The sequence below is a fragment of the Pseudochaenichthys georgianus genome, chromosome 8, assembly GCF_902827115.2.
Source record: "Pseudochaenichthys georgianus chromosome 8, fPseGeo1.2, whole genome shotgun sequence".
In the NCBI taxonomy this organism is placed as follows: Eukaryota; Metazoa; Chordata; class Actinopteri; order Perciformes; family Channichthyidae; genus Pseudochaenichthys; species Pseudochaenichthys georgianus.
Genome location: NC_047510.2, coordinates 14,700,872 through 14,712,834, shown reverse-complemented (window position 1 = coordinate 14,712,834; position 11,963 = coordinate 14,700,872). Strand labels below are relative to the sequence as shown.

General features: G+C 40.6%; 1 protein-coding gene across 1 annotated transcript; it reads right to left on the bottom strand.

The window, feature by feature from the left end:
* Positions 1–3,838: 3,838 nt before the first annotated feature.
* On the bottom strand, positions 3,839–6,681 carry 42sp43 (P43 5S RNA-binding protein). The gene is made up of 9 exons (XM_034089820.1): positions 6,463–6,681; positions 6,268–6,368; positions 6,091–6,187; positions 5,858–5,946; positions 5,543–5,616; positions 5,231–5,314; positions 4,922–5,151; positions 4,686–4,739; positions 3,839–4,394 (listed from the first exon to the last, which is right to left on the bottom strand). The coding sequence occupies exons 1-9, from the start codon at positions 6,613–6,615 to the stop codon at positions 4,131–4,133; spliced, it is 1,146 nt and encodes a 381-aa protein (XP_033945711.1). The 5' UTR covers positions 6,616–6,681; the 3' UTR covers positions 3,839–4,130.
* Between the last annotated feature and the right edge of the window lie 5,282 nt (positions 6,682–11,963).

The following is an 11,963-nucleotide window of genomic DNA, read 5'->3' as shown; positions in this document are numbered from 1 at the left end:
TCCCCTTTCGTGTATGTACAGCTCTCAACATGCCCAGACTTGTAGTGATGTTCACCTCGTTTTATACTTTTATTCTCATTCTGAAAGAAACAGGTGACATTTGCTAACGTGACGGCCATCTTTGTGATGGTGACGCGTATTGTGCGAGACCAAGAGACCTGTAGTTCACTCAGCGGTTTCACACAAAAAAATGTGTAACTTCACAGTTTTACGACACATTTAAATTTTTTTGACTTGCAAAATATTCTTTTAAATTGACAAACATCATATGTGTCATTCGTGGTACAATTCAAACGGGATCAAAAGATAACCTTTCTCTCTCCATTGACTTCAATGTATAATTTTACGCTTCCGGGGTCCCATGGAGGCTCCCGGAAAGGGAGGGACTTCGCCTCTCTATTTGGAGAAAACACTACCATTTTAACAAAATGGCTGCAATGTGTCAGACCAAATGTGGCTTCACAGAGTTGGGTGTAACTCAAAGTGTAACTTTGTAACGCGTTACTTTGTAACGCGTTACTTTGTAACGCGTTACTTTGTACTTTGTAACGCGTTACTTTGTAACGCGTTACTGTAATAATATTACTTTGTCGGTAACGGAGTAGTGTAACGCGCTACTTTTATAATCCAGTAATCACACTACAGTTACTAACATCTGCCCCGACACGCGTTACTTCGTTACTTACTAACATCAGTCATAATCAAACCTCAACAAACACCTGCAAAGAACACATGCTAGGTGAAGCTAACGCACATAGCTGTTGTTTATTTATATCACACACACACACACACACACACACACACACACACACACACACACACACACACACACACACACACACACACACACACACACACACACACACACACACGTGCGCACACACACACACACACACACACACACACACACACACACACACACACACACACACACACACACACACACACGTAGTTCTTCTTCTCTGTTTTCCGGTTGTTGCTTGTTTTGAATGACGAATACACAGTAGTGTAATATATTACTTTTTTTTAAAGTAATATGTAATATGTAATATATTACTTTTTTTTAGTAACGACCCCATCTCTGGGCTTCAGTCAATATCAAAATAGTTTAACTCTTCAATACAATACATTTTCCCATTCAAATGTTCACCCCTAGGGCTATGCAATGAGTAACACTAATGACAGACTTGAAAGACGCATGTAAAATTTGAAGATAAAATGACACCTTTAACAAACAAAATAAGAAGTATCTGACTTTCCTCATGTCTTTGTCCACTGCACTGCCTCAAATGATCTCTTGTTACAGGAGGCACTTCAGAGACAGTACATTATTTCAAAATAAAAGCGTTTTGTGTAGCAGTAACACCAATGACGTAATTGTGGGTGACTGACATTTATTTGATATTATTAATAATAATTTGCGTTTTTTTTTTACCATTTCAGTGTTATATTTAATGCTCGTAATGTTATGTAAATATAAATTAGATTTATTTATTGAAAAATCTTTTAAATTAAAACTACATGATCAAAGTGACAAGGCAGTTCCTTGAACTTGGCATTTTAAATAAATTGCAATTTACGTATAAAACCATTTTTTATTTATTTAGTACCATTGCAAAGACAATCTCTATTTATTCAACATATATAATGAATGTGAGTATTTGGTCAATGTCATGTATTTTGGTGTCTGAAAAAGTAAGTGACAGCACTTCCACCTTTTCTGTAGAATGACCCGTTTCTGTTCATCAGGACATCGATCATATGACCAGCAGATCCTGTGTGAACGCTGTACGTTAGTCAGTGGACGTACGACAACATGCACACTAACTTATATTGCAGCGATAGGCTATACTTTGGTTTAAATTGCATGAATAAACTAGCTAGAGAGCTAACGTTAATTACATTCATCCAATGTCAGAAGGATTACCTTTTAACAAATGTTGTAATGCTTTTCTTTCATTTCAATTTGAATAAAACATTGAAGATATAACATTGTATTGTTTTCTTTTTACACTGACTCAGATGAAATGAAAAGACTACGTCAGTCGAAGCTCAGCGTTGGTAAGGAAGAGACAGGACAGGAGAAAGTGATGGAAGTCAGGGAGGAACTGCAGGTACAGTCACACAAAAGAATGTAGGCTTAATATCCCCATCTATTTATCTATCCATCTATCTACATCTATAACAATAGTCTTCATTTACAATATAGACAATAGGCATAATTGTAAAACAACATACATATATTGCAGTTATGTCATAATAACATACAATTGTATAAAACACAATTTGCTTACATCTTTGTTCTCTTTTGAGAATCAAACAAAACAGAATTAAATAAAAAGATAGATTATGCAAACAAACAAGTGAAATTAACTAAACTGCTAAATTGCTTTTAATTCACTGGCAGGAGCGACAAGTGAGGAGGAGCAAACAGTGAACAACGAGGGAGAGATTGAACAAAGAGAAAGAGTAGAGGACAGAGAGAGTAATGAACAGGAAGAAGACAGAGAGACTAAAGAAGATGGAAGAGAGGCTGCAGGTTATGGAAAGGAGAGAGACATGGAAAATGAATGTTGACAATGTTTTGTGATCATTTTAGCCTCTTCTGCATGTGCAGATCATTAATAGTAACAAACTGATTCTTATGCATCACACTTTCAAAACTAATTGATGCTGCAGCCCACTGACATGGTTTGAAATCAATATATTATCCAATGTGTGACCCCCCACAGGACTTAAAAAGCACCTAACTAGATCATGAAAATCACCAAAATCTCGGGGGATATCACCCGAACCCCCCTAGCATGTTTGGACCTCTGTATTTAGGAAATCCTGGATTCGGCCCTGGGTGTGAATGAGGTATAAGAGGCTGCTCCACTGCAGTGCTTTTCAAGCTCCAGCTCCGAACCGGCCCCGAAACACCGTTTGTGTGAATGAGGTACACTAACTCATTCACACCAACGGCATGAGTCAAGTGGTGGGCCTCCTTTACGTTTTAAGTATACCTATTTTTGATTCTACGCTAGAGGGAATTCTAGATTTTTACCCAAATGTAAGTCTAACGTTAATTAACTGCATATTTAGCACATTGCACATTTTAAAAGCAGTCAAAAATGAGGGCATCTTCTGACAAACAAGGTGCTTCAAGTAAAGCAATGTTTAAAATGTTATAATATATATAATGCTGCTCTGACATTTTGCATTGTAGTTACTTTTATTCTTCACAATTTTGCTGATGACTATTTGTATTTGGTAGTTTTGAATGAAAGACTTTTACTTGTGATGTTTTGCTACTTTTACTTTGTAAATGAGCTAAATATATTTCTAACACTGCGAGACAAAACAGAAATCCATCATATACATTGGAAAAATTATAACAGATGTTTTAATGAAAACCTAGAAAGCACTTTAGACTAATCAAAGTAACGAAAAGCATTTAAACTACACACAAGCACCATCTTGTGTAAATGTTGGTAAGGCCCATATCAAAATTGAAAAGCTTAACCTTTAAAAGATTGGACAGCTGCTACTCATCGACTGTGTGTTCAAAGGTCTCCTCCACCCCCAAAGTGACATACTTTCAGTGACTCAGCTCTTACTCAAATGCAAGACCTTTTGTCCATACTTCATGAGATCCAAAATGTTCAGAAAATATCAACCAATATGTGAAGCCAAGGCAAGCACAACATATAGATGCTGGAAGAAAATAACTGTTTAAATATTGGCAACAAATAAATACTCTTTACATTGCAAAAAAATGAGACTGAGCATCTTAGGTCTGGAAGATGATACCTGATGAGCCAAAAAAAAAGATAACACCATTTAAACTTTGATCAAAATGTAACTCATTTTATTGGGTCAGCACCTGTTATATTACAAATTAAACATTTCAAGAGAACCCTTTGTCTCCAAGAACTAGAATTCAATCTTTGAAATTCACCATAGCTTGACAATCAATGTGTCAAGTCATATTCAAATAATTACTTTGAAATACAAATACTTGAATGTGTCATCCACATTAAAAAACTGAACCAAAGAGACCCAATTTTCTCAAAAACAAAGAAAAAAAATCAGTCCAATAACAGATTTCAGGGAGTTCAAACGTTGCTGCTATTGGGAGGGATTATCATTCATACTTTTAGTGGTTCGACCTCAGGCTTCTCTTCGAAAACATAAGGCCGTTTGATACCAAACAAGTTGCGCAGGTTGACTTCAGGGTCAACATAATGACGGATCTTGCGTTCATTGAAGAGGCCATGGAGGTTGGTTTCTACTTTGGCACGTCTGGAGATCCTCATGCGCAGAGCAAAGAGATTACGCAGGTCTTCCTCCACAAGGGGCAGGTGGTGTCCGTCCAGACGCTTCATCCAGGACTTCTTAGGCCTTCGACGTTTCTGTTGAGAAATTAAGCAATTTATGAGAATGATTTTGAAAAAAAATGGCTGTTCTTGCGGTGCAATGTCACATTTGGAATGCTTGGACACAAGATCATGTAAATCCAAGGCCGAAGTTACCATATACATCCCCCCAATATTCACATATCCCCCTTACTTTCTAAAGCTTCAGTTGGCCAGAAGCACAGAGGAGTCAGATAAACAGGTTTCAAAGAGAAAACCCAATTCAATATTCCCAGTTAGCTCTAGAGCTCACTAATGTGGTGATTTAGATCACATCTGCAGACTTGCCTTCAGTGTAGTGGCATCTGGGTCGTGGCGAAGCAGGTGTCTGGTCACACTCTCCTATGTAATAATACAAGAAAAGACATTTAACGAATATAAATTATGTAATTCATCCATGTTATTAACACTTCATTCGGCATTTTCTTTACAACCAGAAATTAGCAATTCTTACCTAAACAGTGTCAGAAAAGCCATTAATTACAAAGAAAATAAATCTCCTTACAGGGTACAGTGTTACCTACCCTCATGGCAAACGTGCGTGGGCAGTCAGGGAAGGAGCATCTGTATTTGAGGAGCTTGAGGTGCACCTTGTGGATGTGGTGCTGCAGGTTAAAGGTCGTAGAGAAGTAGGCCTGGCAGGCCTCCTTGGGACAAACCAGCACGGGCTTATGGGAAGCGTGGATCCGTTTGTGCTTCCGCAGAGCTTCTGCTTTCTTTAACTCCTTCTTACACACTTGGCATATGAACTTGGCTACAACACATTTTCAAAGTGTGAGAAACAAAACAAAATGTTGGTACAAATTACTTTAGAACATTTAGAGCATATTTACCCTGGTGTTTGGCATGCAGGTGCTTCTGAAGTTTGCTCCACGTGTGTTCTAACACCTGGCAGTTATCACGAGGGCAGCTGTAACCTGCAGGGACCAAACAACAAGGCCAGTGAGTGGGGAAATTAAAGGATCGGCCCCAGTTGGCTCCCTTCTGGAGCCATTTGAGGAACTGGCATACATGTTATGAGTCTTAAAAGAATATGCTTGGATGCACAAAAAGGTTACATGCAAATGAAGCCACAACCCCCTTTTTAATTAAAGAATTTCACAGGGTTAGAAGATTAAAGGACACCTGCTATGAAATAGACCAACCTGCATGCCTCTTCTCATGGGCTTTGCGTTCAATATGGGAGTTAAACATGGCAGCACATCCAGCCTTCGAACACCTAAGTAACCCACCAAGGACAGGAAGAATTACAAATGAATTAAAAATCAACTTCACCCACTCATTTATCTCTGCTAGAACCTGCATGCCAGGTATTAAGGATCTTATTATATAAATTGCAAGTGCATATTATTTAACATGCATTTAATTAACTCATAGGACAAAACGGTCTGATTTTAAACTACAGCACATCGTAGTCTTCTACTCTGACATGAAAGCTAATCTTTTTTTGACATACTTACTTTGAGGTAGCAGGCAATCCATGCTCCTTTAGGTGCAGTTTAAACAGCCTGCGTTTTTTGAATGTCAATGAGCAGTTTTGCTGTTTACACTGTAGGAGAAAAATAGTAAGTGGTTAAAATGACAAAGGACTTGAAACTGGCTATTGAACGTCAAGCAGTACATTTAAGGGGACGCTGTTTGAATACGACCCTTTGGCGCCATCTTGTGGGCACATTCGTTTACCAAGACAAACCTTGAAATACTTGTCTTTGTCTCCGTGGGCGTAGCGAACATGTCTTTTCAGATTGCCTTTGTGGAAGAAACTCTGCGTGCAGCTCGCAAATTTGCATCTGCCAAAAGGGAAATTAAAGAATGAGAACGTGGGTATTGGTTGTGAGGAGAAACAGTACAGTGACATTATGTGACTTACTGGAATTGCTTCACCCCTCTGTGCTGAAGCATGTGGCGGCTCAGGTGGGACTTTCTCGTGAAACGATGACCACAGCCAGCAATTGTGCAGAGACACGGGTGCTGTGTGACGGAACAACGTCATGTTTGTTTGGCAAAATGCATTTTAAAAGTTACATTGGTGTATTACTTTAGGAATTCTGAACATTTAACTCACCGTTCCAGTGTGCACAATCGCGTGCACCATCTCGTGCTCCATCAGTCTCCACTTTCTGATGAACGTCGCTCCACAGGCAGCGTGAGCTTGCTCGCAGTTTAACAGCTGAAGCGGCGGACTGACGACAGCTTTCCCGTTGGGTACACCATTCATTTTCTTCGATATGTGATCACTTTTACTAAGATGAAATGTAATGGAAAGGTTGCTGCTTTCATCACCCTGTCTTATAGGGAGAGCTAATTGGTTAATTTGCAGCACCTGGTCACCAGCATGTGTTCAATGATTTACCACTTGGCTCGGCTCAAGAAGTGAAGCTGAAACTAATTTACTTGATTGCCCTGCGCAGCTCAGCTGTGTGCAAACAAACGTAAAACACGGGCAAGCCAACACATGCACCAACTTTTTAACGCCACTAAGGTGTTGCCTATCAGTGTTTAAAGAGACTAGCACTGTATTTAGTAGTGATGGCGAGATGAAGCCTTATGAAGTTTTGAAGCTTTCCAGCCAATTGGTTCGCAAAAGGGTTCACCTCATGAGGCTTCATCTGAACACAAACCCCCCCTGTTGGTCAAAGTGTGTAAAACCGGCAGGTTGGACATCTCAACAGTGTGCTCCATCATCTCATACCGAGTTCCCATTGAGTAAAGCCTTAGAATAACTCTAAACAACAAACATACAATCATATGTTCATGTTAACAATAGTGTATTTATTCCAGTTGAATGATTGTGATTGAAAAGCCTAATGAGGCTGCTAAACATTGCAAAGATGGATTTGTATTCCTTAATAATATCCATAACTTAACCATGTTGTAGCCTGAGAAAAGCTAAACCATATCAAAGAATACATTTATTAACTACATTATCTCATTTAGCTGTAGCTTTTATAAACAACAAAAAATACGTATTGTTCAGTCGTTGAACTAGGGACCCTGCGGTCATGAGTCAACTGCTTTCCAGCTGAGCCACAGCAGTACACACACTAAAGCTCCCTGAAACACTGCAAGATATGTATTCCTGTATTTATTGATGTTTTTATTCCTACATTTATTTATGCTTGTATCTATTTATACTTATGACATGTTCCGACCTCTATGAGGGTCTGAGCCAGGGGCGGACTGGCCATCGGGACGTTCGGGACGAATCCCGGTGGGCCGGTACTGAAGTGGGCCGGGCGGTAACCGGCAGGGCTCGATATTAAATGGCCCGCTGGCCCGGAAGCACTAGACACCCCGGGCCAGCATAACATACTTTCCACTTGCCCGCTTGGGCCACTACAAATATTGCTTTAAAAAAATGTTTCCTGTGGTATTGGTAGCTTGACTAGCAATTTAGTTAAATTGTTTCGTTTATTAACGCTACAACATAGCGTTCTGTGAGTCGGTTGTCGTTGTTGGGGGAAAAGCAAACAGCTGTTTGCTGCGGAGCGCAGCGCGAGCAGGCTCCCGTGAGCGCGCTGCTTCACTACAGACTATCGCGCCACCTAACCATTCGCCAAATGTTTTTAATACCAGCGGTAACCGGTCAAGCGCCGGGCAAAAAACAATCTTCAAATAAAAGAAAGTCACCGGAGGAGTTAAAGGAGAGTGACGGCCCGTCTACACTACAGCGTCGACAGCGTCGAAAGCTCCAAGCTGCTCCAAGCTGCTCCAATCTGCCCATTCACTTTCAATGGGGTGACGTCACGTAGCCGCGCTTTTTCGCCGAACTGAATTGTGGGTAGCAGAGCGAGGCGTCCCAGGCCATAGACATATAAAGAGTCTCTTTGACTCTTTATATGTCTATGTCCCAGGCGACCAGAAGTTGAACATTGTTCAACTTCTGGTCGCCTGGACGCCGGAGTAGCCAGCGCCAGCCAATCAAATCCCGTTTCCCAAAATCTGACAGCTGAAGCGCTAGCCAATCAAACCGCGTCTAAGCTGGGAGAGATATCCCGCCGTTCATTTCTATATTTCAAAAAAGTCGGAGGAGAAACTAACTATCGCCGTAGCGAATCACCCGGTTTTGTATGACCAGACCCTCTTCACCTACCGGGATACAAACCGGAGGAACCAGGCATGGAGGGAGGTGGCAGAGACAGTGGGGGAAACTGGTAGGTTTTCGCCTGTTTGGGGAGTTTATATATATATTGCTCGCATAAAATCCCCGGGGGTTTTTGCTTTGTATGTCGGGGGCGGGAGATTCATGTGATTGGTTGTTGGCCGTGTTACTTGAATAAAATCCCCAAGCTCCAGACACGCCCAGCTCCAAGCTATTTTTGGAGCTGTAGTGTGGACGCTCCGTGACAGGGAGTATGAGAAGAAGAGGGAGAGAAAGTTTCATCCAGCTTGATCGATGGAGTTGGCTTCTGGTGGTGAAGTGACTCGTCCTAAAACCCTTTTATAATCTATCGATTAGATTTATTATTCGAAAATTATAAAAGTAGGGTAGACATGTGGAGATTATCCGGCTGAACAAAACGTGCATTTATCAAACAGGTTTGTTTTCCACAGACCTTATTTCCAGCTATTTTCCAAAACCCTGTGGAGAAATCCCGTTGCTTTTTGTCGAGGGAACCAGCAGCTTACTTCCTGGTTTCAGGACGCGTCACTGGCTGCATCTCTCAATATGATGACAATATAAACAAGCTCTTCTGTCGGCTCTGTACATCAATGCCGACCTATGCTGACAAGTAAGTGAAGAGACCATATAAAGGTATTGGCGAAATGTCCCAGCAGTTTAGAATAATGAAGGCTCTAATCAAATCAATTACATATAGCCATTACATGTCTAACTCCTAATGACAGGAAGGCAGAAAGTGCATTATACAAATAATAATACTCATAATAGCAGACATTTTTTAACAATGACCACAATATCATTATTTTAATAAACCAAATATGAACAATTGAGGAAAATGAGAACTGATGATTCAAATGTTGTAGTACAGAAGTAGGCTAGTAATGTAGTTAGTGCATACATTACTATTGCAACAAATGTGTTCATTTTCTTCATTATTAGTCGATTTTTTTTTTGGACGAATGCTCCGGGCCAGTGGTTACAATGGGACCAGTGATAATACAAGTCTGCGGTGGGCCGGCGCTACCAAAGTGGGCCGGTCGAGAGTCCCGGGCTGATTTGTAGTCCCAGTCCGCCCCTGGTCTGAGCTCTCTTGATTCCATCGTGTCACCGGGCCCGCCGGGTACAGGAGGGGTAATATGATTCTTAGTATACATCCATGGGTATTATGAGCGTTGTGGTTCAACAGTTCAACCGATCTGAATCGCTTCGTGAAGCAGTCACGTGGTATCGACAGGCAGAGAGGCTTCGTTTGTCATCGATGACGTCACTGGCCCAAAACGATACAAGCCTCGATACATGCTTCACAAAAAGCTTCGGGGATTACTCGACACACGCTCCGAAGCCTCGGCGCAATACGTAACATCACTAGTATTTAGTACAATAATACACTGTGGTATCTATCAAAAAAACTCTTCCAAATAATGTGATTATCAACACATGTAATGCTTTCTTAACCTTTTAGAAGACATATTCTCCACTCTTAATAACACTACGCCTGACACAATGGCAGAAGAAAGAAAGAAATCTATTTCCAAAAGTGATCAGAGATATATTTGCCCTTCTCCTGGCTGACTTGATAGTTGCAAATAGCCTGTTGTAAGTGTGATGCAGCTATTTGCACAGTAGGGGGTAGTGTGTCTCTGGCTCACTCTGGCATTTACTTTGACTGTACACTGTTTGTATTTGTTTTGTAATATCTGGGTAAGTCCTGTTGTGATCTTCCTTAGTGTCTCTGTTTTTTAAACAGATTTTAGGGGAAAGACTTCCTTCATGTCTCTATCATATCAGGTCAAACCATCAGACTATAAGAGTTAGTTTATAAGGATTTACGTCTCATTAATTCCTAATTTTATTCAGGGTGGAGTTGTTTTGCTTTTGTACTTTGCTGCACTATTTGTGACTAAATGATTGTACTTTTTACTTAACTATAACTAACAGCTCTGCTTTACAAAATATTTGTTTTCAATCCCTTGCAGGTAAAATCTTGTTTCTTTGAATGTGATGATATCAGTTTTTTGATATCACTGGAGGATTAAAAATGTCTTCATAAATTGTGAAAACTTCTTATAAATACACTATTTCAAAACCCTTTTGGATTAGTTCTAAATGCATCATCACAAGGCTCAAACAAGGCTGTTTTTCAGAGCTCAGCAAACTTTGAATGATTGGTAGGTGGTTCTCACATGATAGCTATAAGTTACAAATGATGGTTTTATTGAATATGATGCATTGCTGTGTAGATTAAACATCCAACAGTCTATGAAGAATGAAAACGCTGACCGTTAGCAAATAACTGCAATGTGTGCTTACTTTATTAGCGTGATACTTGAAGTACTGCACTTTCATATTAATACCTATTATTTAACTTAGTTAAGGTTTTCAATGCAGGCCTTTTCCTTAACCCTCCTATTGTCTTCGTTTCCCCCCCTTACTTTGGTGTTCGTGGTCAAATTTGACCGGTCCTGTTTTAACTGCCATTACATTAACACAAAAACCATTAATCATCACCACATTTCATTTAACACCCTTTCACTACTGGTATACATGAACAACTGCAGTAAATAAAATATACAAAGTGTAAGGGAAATTTCTGCAGCAATGGAGAGTCAGGACTCAGAGAGACACGAGGAGAGTTGGAGCTTTGATGTCAAACACTGGTAGTTTATTACAAGTCAACGGCCGGAGAATTCATCACAAGTCACAGCAGCAAAAGGTTCTGACTGCACGGGTGGGTTGTCATGTCAATTCTGATCAGCCTATCTCTCAATAGACCTTTTAACTAGTTTACAGAGAGTTAATGAGCATAATGGGGGAGGCGTAAACATCTGTTGAGCTTTAGAAAGCCAGCGTTCCCACAGCCGTAAACCATTTTGTGACCGAGAGTTGAACTGGTTTATCAAGATAGCTGGAGCCTCCCATTCCTTAAGAGAGATAACAGAGCGGGTTTGGTCGTAAACGTCAACAGGCAATAAGGTTAAATATCTTAGGAGTGAAGGAGAATTATTCCCTCACACAAAGAATAGACACTGTACATGTATTGCGTGTGCCAGGTGTGATCCATGTGGGGGGATGGGCACATAAGAGCGGGACATGTGTCAAATTGTTCTGTGTGTGCGCCAGGTGTAATTCACATGGGGGGATTGGGCACATGGGGGAAACACATCTAGAGTGTGTGTGTGTGTGTGTGTGTGTGTGTGTGTGTGTGTGTGTGTGTGTGTGTGTGTGTGTGTGTGTGTGTGTGTGTGTGTGTGTGTGTGTGTGTGTGTGTGTGTGTGTGTGTGTGTGTGTGTGTGTGTGTGTGTGTGTGTGTGTGTGTGTGTGTGTGTGTGTGTGTGTGTGTGTGTGTGCGCGTGTGCGCGTGGGTGTGGGTGTTTGTGTGTGTTTTATCTGATCTGGATGGTTACTAATTCCTTTTCTTTATGGCGGTCATTTTTGACCGGCAA

Excerpts from the sequence above, each read along its gene's own strand:
- 42sp43 (XM_034089820.1), bottom strand. The coding sequence starts at position 6,615 with ATGAATGGTGTACCCAACGGGAAAGCTGTCGTCAGTCCGCCGCTTCAG. Across the intron at positions 6,188-6,267 it reads AGAGGGGTGAAGCAATTCCA|ATGCAAATTTGCGAGCTGCA; the intron begins GTAAGTCACATA and ends CCCTTTTGGCAG. Across the intron at positions 5,315-5,542 it reads CCATGAGAAGAGGCATGCAG|GTTACAGCTGCCCTCGTGAT; the intron begins GTTGGTCTATTT and ends TGGTCCCTGCAG.